At 41.7% G+C, this 18,677-nt stretch overlaps 1 protein-coding gene across 13 annotated transcripts in view; it reads left to right on the top strand.

Moving 5' to 3' along the window:
* LOC134207720 (uncharacterized) overlaps positions 1-18,299 on the top strand; it is a 65,325-nt gene extending 47,026 nt beyond the window's left edge. For 12 of the 13 annotated variants that reach the window (XM_062683557.1, XM_062683554.1, XM_062683553.1 and 9 more), the window contains 3 exons: positions 15,889-16,273; positions 16,337-16,786; positions 16,848-18,299. In XM_062683557.1, coding sequence (XP_062539541.1) covers positions 16,048-16,273; positions 16,337-16,786; positions 16,848-17,134 — 963 coding nt within the window. In that variant the 5' untranslated portion in view covers positions 15,889-16,047 and the 3' untranslated portion in view covers positions 17,135-18,299. Of the gene's footprint in view, positions 1-7,182; positions 7,205-15,888; positions 16,274-16,336; positions 16,787-16,847 lie in introns of those variants that run through there. The other variant, XM_062683560.1, reaches the window with a different exon arrangement.
* The last annotated feature ends 378 nt before the right edge of the window (positions 18,300-18,677 follow it).

Below are 18,677 nucleotides of genomic sequence, written 5' to 3'. Positions count from 1 at the left end.
GAAAATGATATTGAAATCAGAACTCTGTAATGCCGAATCTAGAGCCCTCGCCGAGGGCCCCTCTGTAGTGATGATGGAAAGCAACATGCCACCTACGCTTCGGCAGGTTTCTAAGCCCAAGGATATCTCCGAGAATCCGAGAAATAGCTAATTAGCATTTCGTTGCAGCTTGTGGATTCCTGAAGATGCTTTATCGATATTCTCTTGAAAGCGACTCGAGTTTTGTCTGGAGACTTGTCGACATTGGTCGAGTATTTCCAATTATGTCCAATTCAAGGCACACTTCTCAACAATCTCTGGTCATTCGTTGTTAACATCTTAATTTTAACACATGGTAACGCTGTACAGAAGAAGTGCTTTAGATTAATGATTTACATGTTTGTTAAACCAGCAACAGGATGAAGTAAGGACTGGAGTATGATGCCATAATAAAATCTGGATGTGTAGGTAGCAATAGTAGAAATAATCAAATCAATAATACATCAATGGTCAAAGTAAAATGAGTCTCAAATACTGAAAATAGATTGAGAAAAAAAATAGAGATGGGTAACAAGCAATGACGAACATGAAGGTTATAATAATTATTATTTTTATTAGAGTGGTGGCAGAAGAGATGAGCCAGCCTAGGGCTGGAAGAAGATGGATGTAAAAATGTTTATTCTCTCAACGGCTTCTTTACTTCAGTTTTACTCTTGACCAACATTTGAAAAGAGCGTAAGAGTCATCTTTATTCTTCCCTGCATATAGACAAAGAACTGGAAAGGATAAATTTTGGCTGTTACACACTTTTCAAATGTTGATTTAGAACTATCGATTTTTAAAATACATTGTTAGAGGCCTTAAAAATTGATCTTAAATTAGCCAAAAAATTGACTGAGGCACTAAAACTAAATAAATTTATGTCAGCAAACGAAAATTAAAAGCACTTTTTGAATAAAATATAATCAATCAGGATTTTTTTTGAGATTGGAATAGAAAATTTGAAATCTTCAAAATTGCATCGGGAATTTTTCAAAAATATCGGGAAAAAGTCGGGAAATATGCGTGAATTTTAAAATGGAAGTTTAGTGGTCACCCTGGAATTTTCTAAGAAGATAAATTTCAATCCGATTTCTGGGCATTCTGTGTAACACATTTGTATCTCATACTACACTTTGTAACCACTGAAGCAAGCTACTTATTAAAGATGAAATAATGATATATTTATTTAAAATTGCCACTATAGGCTGTTGACGTAGATGCGGATCGATATTTTCATTTCTTGTCATATATTTCGTGCAAATTTTTTTTCCCAATTTGTTTATTTGGTAGGCTCAGGCGTGTATAACACTTTACGGAGCCATTGTTCTTTGTGATATATACAATCAATATCATTTATTTCGTGCAAATTGAACACATGAGTAATTTCTATCATAGGCAGCCAATTCATGTTCTGTTTTTACTGAGCATTCAACTGCTGATCAGTTTAGTGAAGCTTTGAAAGCTAATAATTTAATGTTATTCTGGAAAATTGAATGCTGATTCTTGTAAGTAGTTTGTAAGTAAAAAGTAAGTATATTACATTTATATTGTAAATTTGTTTTTCAACAGTGTTTCAATAATCCGTTTTGTTTTTTTATTATTTCGTTTCAGAGAGCGAGTAATGGCGCTTTAACCTAGGCATAAGAGCCAGGACATATGGGAGAAATACCTGTGTTCCATCCCTTGAAGTTCTTCTTAGCAATGTCACTCCCTCCGTCACGCTTTCATTTATCCCCTGAATATGAAACGGTTGGTACGGATGTCCCCGCTTCTTCCTTTCGGGAATTCAAAACACTTCGTCGATCATGTTATTCATTACAACATAATGAATATTCTGATTTCCGGTGAATTATGAATTATCTCCCAGTTTAAAGCCTGCTCGGTGGACCTAGCCATTTTAATATTTGTATCATATTTATGATATGCTGCAAATATAAATGCAGACAAGAAAATGCTCGGGATGCTTTTCAATACTGACTGTGCATGTGCTAAGACAAGACAAGACAAGATATCGGCAGAAATTCACGAACCGAGCGCTCGGCTGTGCGATCCTCGGCAAAAATTATAGAATTCCGAACGGAAGAGAGTGCGTAGATCTCAAGTCCTGAACTCAAGGATAGTTGGCATGGTCTAGGGCATCCAAGGTATTTTATAAGTAGTGAATTGTTCATCACGGTAACTCTACGGATACGATTGAACAAAAATCTTATTTTGAAAATAGCACAGTTTGCTGCCCATATACCAACTATTTTCAGTTTCCGAACTTCATCGTATTCAGGACGTTCTAGGTTCTTCTAGGTCAGTGATCCCCAGCATGCTTACTATCAAGGGACGCACAAAAATGTTGAGCTGTTGAAGCGGGCCGCAGTATATACAAGATTTGTTTTTCAGTTTGTTTCAGAATATTGAATATTTGAACCAAATGTTTTATTCCTGTGTTGCATTCCTTATCCCTATTATTATTAATATTATTTTTAATTTATGTACTGTAAAGACATTTCATTCTACAGATTTTCTCGCCTTAGTTGGCTTTAAGTCTATAGTACCGTTTTTGCAATAGCCTTGTCATAAGAAATTTTTTTTTTTACCATAGCATCTTTTCAGCTCAGTTGGCAGAAAATATTTTATGCTGTTTTCCCAAATGATCATGTGGGAACCGATTCTTTAATTTTGATCTAATGTTTTTCATGCTCGATGTTGATTGATCACTCTAACTTTTCGTAGCAAATAACGGAGAAGTCCTTTAAAAAAACACTTTTGGGATTATGAGCAGCATCCGAGATTCTGAGAAAAATTCGTTCGAGATTCTAAACAGAATCCATCTGGAATTCTTACAGAATCCGTTTAGGATTCTAAACAGAATACGTTTGAGATTCTTAAGAATTCTTTCGGTAATCTGAACAGAATCCAATCAGAATTTTAAACAGAATCCATTTGGAATTTTCAAGACAATCCATTCGCAATTCTGAACAGAATTCTGGTCGAGATTCGGGGCAGATTTTTTTTCGGAATATGATTGAAATTTCAAATAGAGTCCGTTTGGGATGTTTGAGATTTTGAACAGAAACCGATTGAAGGTTCTGAACAGAATCTGTTTGCGATACTGAAAGGATTTCGAATGGTATTTTGATCAGAATTCCCTGTTGATAGTCAACATAGTTTCTGGAGGTAAAAATTCACCAAATTTCAGTTCAATTTCTCGATAATCTAACTTGTTGTGGAAAATAAAAGCATTCTCATTACGGAGCAGTGTATGACAACATTATTTTTACCTGTAGTTTAATCTTGAGTTCCTTTAAATCTGCGATTAAATGCCAATTTGCCATTATCATAACCCCGGGCGGTAACATCGAAGAATATTTGTTGTCGGCCTACTTATCATTTATGTATGAAGTAATGAAATTCATTAATTACAATGATAAAACTGTTAACGACATATAAATCGTGCTTCAACATCATAGTGATTTGAAATTGATGGGTTCAGGACTACACCGAGATACTGGAAAAGATTAAAAGTCATATAATGCTTATGAATGGGCCATATGTAGTGTATTCTCAGAAAACCTTCGCGGGCCGCAGGAAAAGGCTTGGAGGGCCGCACTTTGGGGATCACTGTTCTAGGTCGTTCACTTCTATGCATCGTGCGATTTTATACAACCATTTTTCATTAAGGATCACATATAACCCCTTGGGTCTGAATGGGTTAAGTCATTTGTAGTTTTCGTTCAAATGGTATTCGACCAAACAAACCATTGTTCGAACGTGAACCTGTTTTCGGAGTCAATAATCAATTCAAGATTGGATTAAAAGCCTCCAACATGCGCTCCGATAAGATTTGTGCATAACTTGGATTGCCATTGTGAAGTGCATATCAAATTACAACAAAAATATTTGTTTCTAATGAAGCTCACTCATCCAAAATAGCGTTTATTTTTATTCACTATTCGTTACAAATTGAAATATGTATCTCAATTTTCAATAATTGACACTTCGCACAATTGTACCAATCTTGAAAGCAAATATGATCTACAAATGCAAATGTATCGTAGCGACAGTTTCATAACAGTAGCTACCTACTTTGAATGATGTGATGCTAATATTAACAGATCGAGGTTGGTTTGGAACACTTGTTATGAGAGGTAGCAATGGCTAAATGCTATGCAAGCAACCACTTGATAGAGCGTGTACCGCTCCTATGTTCACAGTTCCAAACTCGTATTTCAAAAGTAGGAAACAGATAATTTGCTTTTCAAATCTTTCGTAATAGATACGATAAATATGGAATCTATAGTTTCATACGAAGCATTAGACTTTTTTCTTAACTTTCGTGCAGTTTTAGAAATTGTTTTGAAGATAAATAATCAAAATGTATTTGTAAAAAATGCAGGAATATCAACAAAGTATGCCACAAAACTATCAACCTCAATCGTGCTTCACAGTAATGCGATAATTTATAATAATTCTTTATATTTATTTCGTACCGTTCTGTTGCATAATGGATACGCGCGTGACACACTATACTTGTTGTGTGCACACGTCACTGCGTTCCGTAACCAGTCAGCAGCAGCGCCCAGCGTACGATCGTATCCAGAGAACAGATCGGAGGATGCACCAAGCCGAGAGGAGTAACTACACATACCTACTCGTACATGGGGAAAACAGATCCATTATCCAGTACTCCACTACCCGTGAACGATTTGATTAGTTGACAATGACATTTTGATTGTTTTATTGCTTCCCGGTGTGTTCAGTCAAGATAGGGTATATGTTCCATCAATAAAAAATATGCTGCTATATTAGTCGTATTTTCAACAGGCTATTAAGGCACAAACGATTTTTTTGAAAATTTATCACAATTATACTTTTGTTTCAATTTAAGCCCAATGTGGATACATATGCTCGAACCCAGAATCAGTAACCCTATTTGTTAAGTTTTTTACTTTAATATAACTATGGATGGTTGCATGTTTAGGTACGATTGTACCAGCCCGGGGAAACAAGGTATTGAAAGAAGCCAACGGGGCACCTGAACGAAATTGCTTTGAACTTTGGCTTAGTACGCTGCACACGAGTCGTCAATCTATGTTTTGTGTTGTTCGGCAGTATGTCTCCCATAAAATTTCAATGTGGCCCTTGTCACACGTAGCATAGACCTTAAAAACAATTAAGCTTATACATATCTGAGGTATTTATGTACCAACCTGACTTTTGTTTTGTTCGACGACGTTCAATTACCCGCTGTGGTATGCGCGCAGTAATTGACCAAGGTGTCAAGTTCGAACTTCAATCATCGATATAACGACCACAGTGCGCAACTTCAATTATAGGTATTGATGGTCCTACAACGGTCCGAATATGTTCGCGTAGGAAGCGATGGGACCGATTTTCAACTGATCGTCTGGCTGCATCACCGCTTCCCGGATGACACATGGATGGATGGCCTAACCGCATACATTGGGGACGGTTGAACCAGTCAACTAACTCATCGTGGGCCAGGGAGTGGCGTTGTTTGCAATCGTGGTGTTGATGTTGCAACCCATAACCAACCGGTAGATGCGTGTACGCAAACGGGCTTTGGATGGAGAGTAGAAAATAAAAAGCAACACAACCGGTTGGCCAAGCGGCAGTTCCCGTCTTTATCATCGACTTCAGTGGGTTATTTTTTGTCTGCTATCTATTAGAAATTATAGTGAGGAAGAAAAGATGAACGGAGCAGTAAAGTTACGGTACTTGAATGTTTTTGCTAGCGTATGCAAGTTGGGCGTGTAGACTGAACCCGTCAATGGTTTTGCAGACGCAACATCACTGCAATGTACTGAGAACGACCATCGAAGGCACAATTTTCATTCATTCATGTTTCATCTCTTTCATATCAGAGGCATTTATCTGATATTGATAAACCAACCAATTTAGATGTAGAATATTGGTGTTTACGGCAATGTTGGGCTACTAATATTTACATAATCTGTTTGCTAAAAGCGGTTGACACAACTGGAAGTCACAAGCCATGATGCAATAATTGTATGTGCCCTAATGGATCTTGCTTTGCGACTGACACATTTATAGTACCAATAGAAGTGGACCTACTATCTTTTTGATTGTTCAACACCTTATATTATCCAACCTCTAAATTAATTATCAGCCACATTAAAACAATTATTACCTCCCCAGAAGCGTTACGCACAAGGCAAGCAACACGAAATATTACACTAGTTTGATAACTGAAATTAACAATAAATCAGTATGTACAGCTATCCCAGCTGAAGAAATCCACTTCCACATAGGGGGAATAAAATGTCTTCAGAGATCATGTGAAGATAATTTTATGTTGTTTCCATATTATTTGTCGTGAGATTACGTCCTTCGTGAAGATTTGAATTTTAGACCGTCACGAAAAGTGGTCAGGAATTATGGACTGATAAGCCGTCTTCACAACGATTTTGGAGATTTTTGTATCAATCGATCGACGAACTATTAAAAACGATGAATTAATGGCCCTAACTATTAAAATATTGAATCTTGCCAGGCCCTGCTAAAAATCGGTAAACCATCTAACACAGTCACCAGTTGGCCATGCATGTTTTCGAATGGGAAACATTTCTTGAAAAGCCCCCGACTTTTTTGAGAAATCTAAAACAAGAAAAGTAGATTAAAAATACTGTTTTTTTTTAGGTACACCCTAATCCAATTAGGTAAAATTGCTCTAAATCAGCCAACTTGAGAGCTACAGAAAAAGTTTTTTTTTTGCAAAATTGATTGGAACAAGCTGCGCTACAACTTTGTAGAACATAACATGTCAATAATCCAAGACATAAAAAAATATTTACTAATTTTTTTATATGATGGGCCACCCTTTTTTTGGTAGCGCCATAATGATGGCCTTACTATTTCGAACAATTTTGTAGAACAACAGTTTTTTCTAAAAAAAATATATATGTTGATAATCTCCAGTGATTACTGTACCAACGCCAATCCGTGAGACGACGATGAGACGTGAGATGATGATGAAGTATGTGTGACCAGTCTACAACAGCATGTGAGCTCGTTGATTGTTTACATTTTTCTATGATAAGGAGTGGAGAAATAAACGAACCAAAATTGTGAAATTCTAATTGAATCGAAAGCGTTTTAAAACCGGTAGAAGAAGAGATCGATAGATTTACGGTTACAGTTCTGAAGAGCAGTAAGTACGATAGATAATAGTGTTCGAAAAACAATGTACTAAAACATTTTCGATATAGATCCAATACGAATTCTGTTTGGAGAGCGGAAGGAGAAAACTAGGGGTGCTCAAGTTGTGCACGGACTAGATTTGTAAAAAACGTCACTGGATTGTTCGAGAGAACGGAAAGATTGCTCGTAGATCATCGTAAGAGTTAGAGGAGACACTATTTCTTGTAAGTTAGGTGACACTTGTACTGGAAGAGAAATAATTAAAATATAATTACAGTTTGAGCTGATCGCAAATCGACTGCTACAAAAACCTAGTTCTTCCTCTGGAAATTCCGAACAATATAGTTTTGGCGTAAAATTCATCTTTCCACGTAAATCTGTATCCTGGACCATAGTGCAATGGCTTATCCAGCATTTCGCGCACGGTAATGGCTACCGTTTTTTGACACTTGCCAAGTGTCAATGGCTGCCAAGAAAAGTGTCAAAAACTGGCAGCCATTACCGCGCGCGAAATGTTGGATAGAAAACTTAGTTGAAAAACAGGCCAAGTTCCAGTTGGAATGTAGTGCCATTGAAGAAGAAGAAGAACCTATTTCTCCAGATGACATATTTGATCAAACGACCATTTCGGTCAAACAGCATTGGATCTGTCAAGTTTTTCAGCCGCTCTACCAGTTCGGCCGTACGTCATCTTTGTCCGTATGTCAGCCAAATTACATTTTCGGTTAAACCTTTTTCGACCTAATAATCATTTTGGCCAAATGGTATTCGGCTAGATGACTACTGGCCTAACGTGTTGTTCGGCCAAGTGGCATTCATGAAACACATAAAAAATTGCCACGCCGATTCACGCAGTCGTCTTAAACGACTTTCTGCGTGACGCGAATCAAAATTATGATAAAGCCAATAAAGTGATTTAGCCAAAAATGTCGTTTTGCCGAAAATGTCGTTTGGTTTGGTCGAATGTTGTTCATTAACGGCGCCGGCCAAGTCCTTAGAGTCAGTTGGGAAAGGGAGGTAATGTTAGTGTGTGGTTATTATTGCTACTAGAGACCGAGAATACCTCTGCATCTCCACAATTACCACGGGAAGGAAGTTGTATTAGTTGGGTGGGGTAATCAGTAACATAGATCGGAATTCATCATGGAAAGTGATGTGACCTATGCAACTTCTACACAACAGTATTGTAAAGCGTACCATTGGTACTTCGCGTACCTGAAGGAATAACATAGACCCCATTTCGCGGGCCTTAGCCTCTTACCCAGCAACTCCTATCCCTTCCTCCTCGTGGCGCTGGCCAGGATACGAACAACTTTAGGGAAGATCGGGTAACCAACCCCGGTGGGAACCATGGTCGTGTGCTGATAGGGAAGGGGGGATTTGCTCCTCTCTGGAGGTGCAAATCTGATCGAGCGTCTGTTCTCCATGTTGGGAGCGGCTCTCAACAGCGCCTGTTCCCTATGTTAGGGGCGGCTGATCATCGCCCGGGTGCCAGCGAGGCACTCTAAACTAATCTGTGCACATCATGCTGCATCGTGTCAGCATCGAGAAGGCAGCCCCTTCAACTTTTGTCAACTTACCAAGAAAGACAAAAGTAGAGCAAACGGATTAATTTAACGGCAACAGACCCGGCAACGAATAAAGGACAACGATTGGAAAGTAGGATATTGGAACGTGAGAACTTTGAATGAACCCGCAACCCGGGTCCTGGCTCGTGAGCTGCAGAAGGTCGGCGTGAATGTGGCAGCAATCCAGGAAATACGGTGGCACAGAACTGGAGAACGTGAATTGCGGGCGGTGGATCCCATGGCGAACATTCCATTCAAGTACCACATCTACTATAGCGGTCACAGAGCGGAACGAGGAGTTGGCTTCATAATGATCGGGAAGCAGAATAAGCGACCGCATTTGCGTGTTTGAAATGAAGGGCAAACTCTAGCCTGATCAGCATCTATGCCCCAACGAACGATAAGCCTGATGACGTGAAGGATGTTTTCTATAAGAGCCTTGATAAGGTCCATGGAGAGTGCCCAACACACGATGTAAAGATTGTCATCGAGGATGCAAATGCGCAGATCGGCAGAAAAAGTTTCATTCGTTCTGTCATTGGCACGGAAAGACTTCATTCCGCTGCTACCAACGATAATGGTCTGCGACTTGTAACCTTTGCTGCTGCTTGAGGGATGGCAAACAGCAGCACCTACTTCGCACGTAAGAACATCCGCAACACACCTGGCAACATCCGAGACACTTGCTCACAGATAGACCACGTGCTGGTCGACGGACGACATTTCTCGGATGTTATAAATGTAAGGTCCTTCAGAAGTCCGAAAATTTACTCGGACACTGAAGGACCTTACATCTATAATAACGCGAAACAACAGAACGATGCGTTTCAGTATTCAACGCTTGTCAGTTGAAGGAGCTGCTGAACAGTACCACCAGAAGCCGGACGAGCAGATAGGAGATGCCACCGGACCTGGCGACGTCAACAGATTGTGGGGAAACATTCACGAAGCTATGACTACAAAAGCACAGGAAGTGTTAGGTACTGCACAGCGACGCCAACGAAATGGTTGGTTTGATGAGGAGTGCCAGCGAGTGACGGACGAGAAAAATGTTGCTAGGAGTCGAATGCTAGTGGCTCGTACCCGTTCCAACAGAGAGCGGTACAGTGTAGCAAGGGCAGAAGAGAAACGAATCCACCGCAAAAAAAGGTAACACGAAGAGAGTGTGATAGCTGAAGCGAAGGAGGACATGGATAGAAACGATATGCGGCCGTTTTACGCAACTGTCAATGGCGCACGGCATAATAATGCGCATGTACCAGCCATGTGCAATGACCGAGAGGAGAATTTGCTGACAGACAAGACTATGGTGGCAGTCAGGTGGAAGGAGCACTTCGAAGATATGTTGAGCTGTGAACATGCAGGTGTATTAAGGAGCAGGATGGACATAGTCGGCGACGGTCAAGCTGTGGAACCACCAACGTTGGACGAGGTAAAGAAGGCTTTAAACGAACTGAAAAAACAGTAAAGCTGCTGGGATGGACGAGATCCTTGTCGAGCTTCTCAAGCACGGGAGTGAGCAGCCTTCTTTCAAGAGGCTTGGAAGTCTCGTTTTATAAGGCTCGGACGCCTCCTTTCGAATGGCTCCGAAGGCTCCTTTCAAGAGACTCGGTAGCCTCCTTTAAAAATGCTCGGAAGCCTCTTTTCAAAAGGCTCGGAAGCCTCCTTTCAAAAGGCTCGGAAGCCTCCTTTCAAGAGGCTCGGAAGCCTCCTTTCAAGAGGCTCGGAAGCCTCCTTTCAAGAGGCTCGGTAGCCTCCTTTCAAGAGGCCCGGGAGCCTCCTTTCAAGAGGCTCCGGAGCCTCCTTTCAAAAAGCTCGGAATCCTCCATTTCAAGCTCAGGCCTCCTTTCAAGAGGCTCAAGCCTCCTTTCAAGAGGCCTGGAAGCCTCCTTTCAAGAGGCTCAGAAGCCTCCTTTCAAGAGGCTCAGAAGCCTCCTTTCAAGAGGCTCTCAGAGCCTCCTTTCAAGAGGCTCAGGCCTCCTTTAAAGAGGCTCGGAAGCCTTCTTTAAAGATGCTCGGAAGCCTTCTTTAAAGAGGCTTGGAAGCCTTTTTTCAAGAGGCTCCAAGCCTCCTTTCAAGAGGCTCAGAAGCCTCCTTTCAAGAGGCTCAGGCCTCCTTTCAAAAGCCTCAGAATCCTCCATACCAGCTCAAGCCTCCTTTCAAGAGGCTCAGGCCTCCTTTCAAGAGGCTCAGAAGCCTCTTTTAAAGAGGCTCGTAAGCCTCCTTTCAAGAGGTTTGGAAGCCTCCTTTTAAGAGGTTCGGAAGCCTCCTTTCAAGAGGCTCGGAAGCTTCCTTTCAAGAGGCTCGGAAGCCTCCTTTCTAGAGGCTCGGAAGCCTCCTTTCAAGAAGCTCGGAAGCCTCCTTTCAAGAAGCTCGGAAGCCTCCTTTCAAGAGGCTCGGAAGCCTCCTTTCACGAGGCTCGGAAGCCTCCTTTCAAGAGGCTCAGAAACCTCCTTCCAAGAGGCTCGGAAGTCTCCTTTAAAGAGGTTCAAAGTCCTTCTTTCAAGAGGCTCGGAAGCCTCCTTTCAAGAGGCTCGGAAGCCTCCTATCAAGAGGATCGGAAGCCTCCTTCCAAGAGGCTCGGAAGCCTCCTTTCAAGAGGCTCGGAAGCCTCCTTTCAAGAGGCTCGGAAGCCTACTTTCAAGAGGCTCGGAAGCCTCCTTTCAAAAAGCTCGGAAGCCTCCATTCCAAAAGCTCGGAATCCTCCTTTCAAGAGGCTCGGAAGCCTCCTTTCAAGAGGCTCGGAAACCTTCTTTTCTAGAGGGTCGGAAGCCTCCTTTCAAGAGGCTCGGAAGCCTCCTTTCAAGAGGCTCGGAAGCCTCCTTTCAAGAGCCTCGGATAACTCCTTTCAAGAGGCTCGGAAGCCTCCTTTCAAGAGGCTCGGAAGCCTCCTTTCAAGAGGCTCGGAAGCCTCCTTTCAAGAGGCTCGGAAGCCTCCTTTCAAGAGGCTCGGAAGCCTCCTTTCAAGAGGCTCGGAAGCCTCCTTTCAAGAGGCTCGGAAGCCTCCTTTCAAAAAGCTCGGAATCCTCCATTCCGAAAGCTCGGAAGCCTCCTTTCAAGAGGCTCGGAAGCCTCCTTTCAAGAGGCTCGGAAGCCTCCTTTAAAGAGGCTCGGAAGCCTTCTTTAAAGAGGCTTGGAAGCCTTCTTTCAAAAGGCTCGGAAGCCTCCTTTCAAGAGGCTCGGAAGCCTCCTTTCAAGAGGCTCGGAAGCCTCCTTTCAATCCTCCATTCCGAAAGCTCGGAAGCCTCCTTTCAAGAGGCTCGGAAGCCTCCTTTCAAGAGGCTTGGAAGCCTCCTTTCAAGAGGCCTCAGAGCCTCCTTTCAAGAGGCTCAGAGCCTCCTTTCGAGAGGCCTGGAAGCCTCCTTTCAAGAGGCCTCAAGCCTCCTTTCAAGAGGCTCAGAAGCCTCCTTTCAAGAGGCTCAGAAGCCTCCTTTCAAGAGGCCTCAAGCCTCCTTTCAAGAGGCCTGGAAGCCTCCTTTCAAGAGGCCTCAGCAGCCTCCTTTCAAGAGGCTCAGGCCTCCTTTCAAGAGGCTCATAAGCCTCCTTTCAAGAGGCTAGGAAGACTCCTTTCAAGAGGCTCGGATAACTCCTTTCAAGAGGCTCGGAAGCCTCCTTTCAAGAGGCTCGGAAGCCTCCTTTCACGAGGCTCGGAAGCCTCCTTTCAAGAGGCTCGGAAGCCTCCTTTCAAGAGGCTCAGAAACCTCCTTCCAAGAGGCCTCAAGTCTCCTTTAAAGAGGTTCAAAGTCCTTCTTTCAAGAGGCCTCAGGAAGCCTCCTTTCAAGAGGCCTGGAAGCCTCCTATCAAGAGGATCAAGCCTCCTTTCAAAAGCTCAGCCTCCTTTCAAGAGGCCTGGAAGCCTCCTTTCAAGAGGCCTCAAGCCTCCTTTCAAGAGGCTCGGAAGCCTCCTTTCAAGAGGCTCAGAAGCCTCCTTTCAAGAGGCCTGGAAGCCTCCTTTCAAGAGGCTCAGAAGCCTCCTTTCAAGAGGCTCAGAAGCCTCCTTTCAAGAGGCTCCAAGCCTCCTTTCAAGAGGCCTGAAGCCTCCTTTCAAGAGGCCTCCAAGCCTCCTTTCAAGAGGCTCGGAAGCCTCCTTTCAAGAGGCTCGGAAGCCTCCTTTCAAGAGGCTCGGAAGCCTTCTTTTAATAGGCTCGGAAGCCTCCTTTTAAGAGGCTCAGAAGCCTCCTTTCAAGAGGCTCGGAAGCCTCCTTTCAAGAGGCTCGGAAGCCTCCTTTCAAGAGGCTCGGAAGCCTCCTTTCAAAAGGCTCGGAAGCCTCCTTTCAAGAGGTACGGAAAACAGCTTTGACCTTCTTGGAAACTCGCGTATTTCGAATTATTTTGACTACTCAAATTTCTGTGAAGACATTTAAAGGGACATATGAGTATAAAACTGACACCCTATTTTCATTGACGCGAATTTGAATATATACGTTTTGCTTATTTAATTATATGTCCATTAAATGTTTATCTTAAATAACTCCAATATAGATTCAAGATCTATGAGAATAATAAATGAAGTGTCTACAGATGAATTACATTTGTTTTTGCCAATTATTTGTAATTGCAGAATATGGAATGTTTACTCGTATTTATAAGGTTATTTTCCCCAAAAGATTTTTACAATGAAATTATAAACCTCTAATAGCAGTTGGTACTCACATTGAACGCGGGACCCTCCTTAGCCGTGCGGTAAGACGCGCGGCTACAAAGCGAGACCATGCTGAGGGTGGCTGGGTTCGATTCCCGGTGCCGGTCTAGGCAATTTTCGGATTGGAAATTTTCTCGACTTCCCTGGGCATAAAAGTATCATCGTGTTAGCCTCATGATATACGAATGCAAAAATGGTAACTTGGCTTAGAAACCTCGCAGTTAATAACTGTGGAAGTGCCTAATGAACACTAAGCTGCGAGGCGGCTCTGTCCCAGTGTGGGGATGTAATGTCAATAAGAACAAGAAGACTCACATTGAAGTAACCATTATTACCATACTCCTCCGCTATCCGAAAGGCATCCCTACTGTAACATATTTAGTTGATGCACTATGCTGATCCGTGCTGCCACATCATATAAAATAAACTCCCTCTATTGACCGCTTCTGGGAATGTTGTTGATCTGGATTGGTCTGGTTGTTCCGGGTCACTCTCAAAGGAACTTCTGGTTACTTGGGTTCTTCTTTTATCGATGCGGACTTTGCCTACGCTTTGAGAACGCTTACCTACATGGATATCTTAGAAACAAGATTATTGGCAACTTGGAAGCGCTTCGGGAAGATCTCTGATGCCGACAACGATGGTCATTTCTTCCACCGACCAGTGTCACTATCATGCGTAGCTGAAGCATTACTGTCAGCGGTTACAGCGAACGAAAACGATCCGCAGAAGAAACTACCTATCACATAATCTGTAAATACCTATACTCCGCAATAGACTCCATCTTGTGGAAAACTTTCACAAATATTTGGAAAAATGCAGTAAAAAATCTGCTGTTAAAAAAACACCATGACTACTTCGATCTCCAAAACGTGGTAAAATTAGAGATAGACAAAATCATATGTGAAAAATAGGGTCATCACTGGCCATTTTTTGAATCGAGCAACGTATTTCATTTTGATAACAAAACACTGAATAAGTTTTCAAGTTGGGAAGGAAATACGTATTGAGACTAAAATGTTGATTAATTGCAAGGAAGAAAAAATCGTGTTTTTTTACTAATGTATGTTCTGCTAGAACTCACATATAAAAATTGAGGAATTATCGACATTTTATTTTTATTCTCCTCTAATGAAAAATCCTGATTTTTTTATTTCTACATATATAAAAAACATTGACATTTTTATCCAGATCGGAAAACATTAACATCAGTAGGATCGAAATTTGTGCGAACTTTATTTTAAATAAACAGTGCTGCAGAAAATTGTGATTTTCTTAGATGTTCTGAAGTTGGCGCTTCTGAATTATATATAAGGGAAATGTTCCGTTTTCCATCTCACTGAAACTGAACATATATTCAAGACAAATTTTTCAAGGTGAAAGTTATCACTACCTGTTGATGGTGTTGGTTTTCATGGGAGAGCTATCAGATTCGTCAAATCGTCGTTTGAATCTTTGTTTACAAAAGCAGATAAGTCGTTTTGAAAATTTTGTCTTGTATTCATCTCATCGCAAAACAAAGAAATACAGCACCAATCTCGTCGCTTCTTTTTGCTAACACGCGTGCTCACTGGTAAAAAAAATCACAAAAATAAGAAACAAACCAATTTCCTTTTCATTGCTTTGTTTTTGATGGGATGGAAATGGGAGCTATGAGATGAAGTGCCGAACCGTTTCCCTATGAAATGAGTTTAGTTTTTAATCCAGACAGATCTACTGTTGGTAAAAAATATTCCCTTCGGAAAAACGACATTTTTTTATCGAAAAAGTCAATTTTCTTCTAAAGTAAACCATTTTATAACCATATATAAAATGGTATAAAGTACTAATTGAGTAGAAAAAACGTACAAAATTTAAACTAAATTGGTCAGTCATTGCGAACTGGCTCTTACTGATTTATACGCTCTATTTGGCTTAATTAAACTCGGTATTTAATCATCGCTAACGCAACATTTTGTTTTTGAAAGACACCTGGGATGTCCTCTTATAATATTCTAACTTAACTTTGCTTTGCTTTTCTTTTCTTCTCTTCAAGGGATATAACCAGAAAAGTAATTTTGTAAAAATGAAATATCTTAAGCATGAAAATCATCCCGGGATAGCTTGTTAGTCGTCGTCTAACCGTGACCCCCCACGACCACAGGTCTGCTTCCTATTATGAACAAAGTATCACAGTTAAAAAGACGTTTAGTGCGTCTTAGTCCAAGCCCGACCATTGCCTTCCCAACTACTTTACCCAATCGTGCTTTAATTGTTTTATATTTCCTAAAGAAAAAAGCCTAAATATTTTTTCATCAACACTTGTCTACGCCACATGCCCTTTAAATCCTTTTTATGATTGCCTTTAATATTAGACAGCCACGGAAGCCCACTCCTTTTCAACATAAACCAATCAATATTCATGTGCTTCATTACTCAATCACTCGTCTAACTGTAATAACGTTTAATAATTACAATCGCTCTGCTTTATCTATCCTTTCGCAGACAACGCCCTGCCCCACAGGAGGATAACAAAACACATTACTCCGTCGTCATCGCCGCCATTCCACGCTGACCTACTTCTTTCGGTCGACCACCACGGAACAAAAGTGCGCGCAACAAAGGGCACTACCCCACCCCGGTTAATAATGCTGACGGGCAACAATGGCAGCCATCGCGCCCAGTATCTACGCCGCCATCGTGACCTGTCTGGGATTTGCGTGCTTCGCGCTGAGTGCCACCGCCGTCGGACTGCCCGCGTGGGGACACTTCCGAAACACCGAAGGTTACGAGGACCAGGGCTACTTCGGACCGTGGCGCACCTGCCGCCTGCTGTCGTATAGGTACCGCGAGAAATGCGGTGCCGAAGTGTCCTACTTTCGACCTTCAGGTGAGATTGACGAAATTTATGATTTAGAGAAGGTGTGAAATAGTAAAACTGATTTTTTTGCAGATGCCATCTATGTAGCCGGTCTGCTGGCCACGTTCGGCTGCATTGCATTCGGATTCTATTGCATACTGTGCATACTGCAAATCGCGATGATTTCGTCCCGCGAAAAGGTCGTCCTACGATACACCACTCTAGTCGTTGTGAAATTGCTGCTGGCGTTGGTTGGAACCGTTCTAGCGCTGATTGCGATCATCATTTTCGGTGTGACAACGGACAACAACCAGAGGGAGTTTCAAGTGACCCGTGGTGCTCCGTTCTATGTCCAGCTGACGGTGGCAGTGCTTGCCATTTGTCTTGCCATGTTGGCCATTTACGATCTGATACTGGCTCGAAAGCCCGGCGGGGATCCAACGATGCTACCAACGGTGTCCGGCCAAAGTGGCCGGTCCACCCCGACGACGGTAGTTAATCCAGGCTACCGAGATACGCCCCGGGGGAAAGGTAGTCGAATCGGTAAGCATTTGTTTAAGTTAAACGCCTTCAAAAAGTTTGTGACATAATCTCCCGTTTTTAGGGATCTCAGTAACGGATTCGTCCGGTCGGCCGTATTCCGGCAGTAGCGGCACCGTTAGCGGCAGTGTCCAATCGATGAACACCACCGTGACGTCGGTGTCAGCCTCGACGGTTAGCACCACCCGGACCCCGTTACGGTCCAGCCTGAAGAAACCACGACCGCCGGGAAGTGCCGACGCCCTGGGCATTCAAAATCCAGGCTATTCCGGTTCCAACCAGTCTCCGCGGCTGTCGCGGAACGGTAGCGTCAAAAAGGTCCGCATTCAAACGCACGACACCGAAGTGTAGCATAAGTAGGCGAGGCGTTTCCACGGAAACGAAATAAGTAGTGCATTTTCCACACTATGTAGACTAATCTCGGGTAATTATCCAGATGTAAGATAGCGAACGGTTTCCCTCTAACTAGATGAATAGATTTCATTGATGAGCTTTGCCATTGGACTCGCTCGTACATGAATAGCTAGTAGAATGTGAAGGTCAGTCCGCCCGTGTTTTACGGATACGATCGTATAGCTTTTATATAATTATTTATATATTCATATACAAACACATCACGACCATAAATCAAAACTCGTCTAGAGTGCCACTATGTCGTCGAATGCTTACAAACTTAGCTATTAGCACCAATTCACTGTAGTTCTAGTTCGTAAACGATAATTTATCAGAAGCTAATTTTTACGAGGCACTGTCTTCTCGGTTTCGAGAACAGTGAGTCTGCAACGAGGCAGCTTGTTACAAAACCATAACGAAATGTACAAAACACCCATCTCAGCTTGTAGCTATAAAAAGAAAACACAATCTTCAATGGTTCGGATTTGCGGTACACAGTTTGACACGTTTCAGTAAAACGGTTTTTGTCTTTGATGTGACCATTTACTATGAATTGTTTTATTAGTTGCTAAAATCGATTTTAGTTTAATATCCCTTGGACGGCACATATCTGCCCTGTTGATTTACAATTATATTGTTTCCAAAGGAACAAAAAACAAAATCTGCGATAAAATAACGTTGATTATTTATCTTACCTGTTGACATCACTTATTCTGTTTTGTTTTATTTTGAATTGAAGAATTTTTCTAAGTTATGTGATTTTTTAGCCACTGTTGAATTAGTTTACTTCGTCAAGTTTGCAAAGACTATTATCATCCAATCTTGATACTTATAATAGGGAAACAAACTGTCCGGATAAATCCGTCCGAAGGTCTAGTGCACCAAAATAAAATATATTCACGTGATCGATTATCTTTAATACACCAATAATCCTATTTAACAGAATAAGTATTTATGTAACTTTACCTTAGTAAATTTCAACATCCGTCTGAATCCTTTTCTTTATCTAGTTGCATGTTGCAATAATTTTCCGTCCAAAAATAGAAATAATCGGAGATAGCATTTTTTGTTTTTGTTTTACTGTGATTAATCGATAAGAAATAAATCGGCATCAGAAAACAAAGCTCAATAAACCAAAATGTACCGAAATTCCAAATAAGGTTCGCCACTTCAAAAAAAAAATGCATTGGAGTCCATGAAAACTCAAAACTCTGGTTTTTTGCCGTTGCGACACTCGATTACAATAAGACTATTTGTCTTTTGACCATCCTGTTAGCGGTGCAGTCTTGGGTACGGAACCCATCTCAATAAGGGAGAGTTCTCCACTAGACCACTAGGTTTCCTGTCCGTTATCTACAGAACTATTAAGTGATCAGTTTACAGCTCCTGTTCGAAGATGATGACCCTGCATTTTACCTTTACCCAAAAAAACTCACACTTAAGGTTCTCGGATTACATTGGCCCGGGTTTGGCTTAGCTATATCTCAGGAATTTTCTCAGC

Source organism: Armigeres subalbatus, chromosome 1 (genome assembly GCF_024139115.2).
Source record: "Armigeres subalbatus isolate Guangzhou_Male chromosome 1, GZ_Asu_2, whole genome shotgun sequence".
NCBI lineage: Eukaryota > Metazoa > Arthropoda > Insecta > Diptera > Culicidae > Armigeres > Armigeres subalbatus.
Note: the sequence above shows the minus strand (reverse complement) of the source record. Positions and strands in the feature narration are given on the sequence as shown.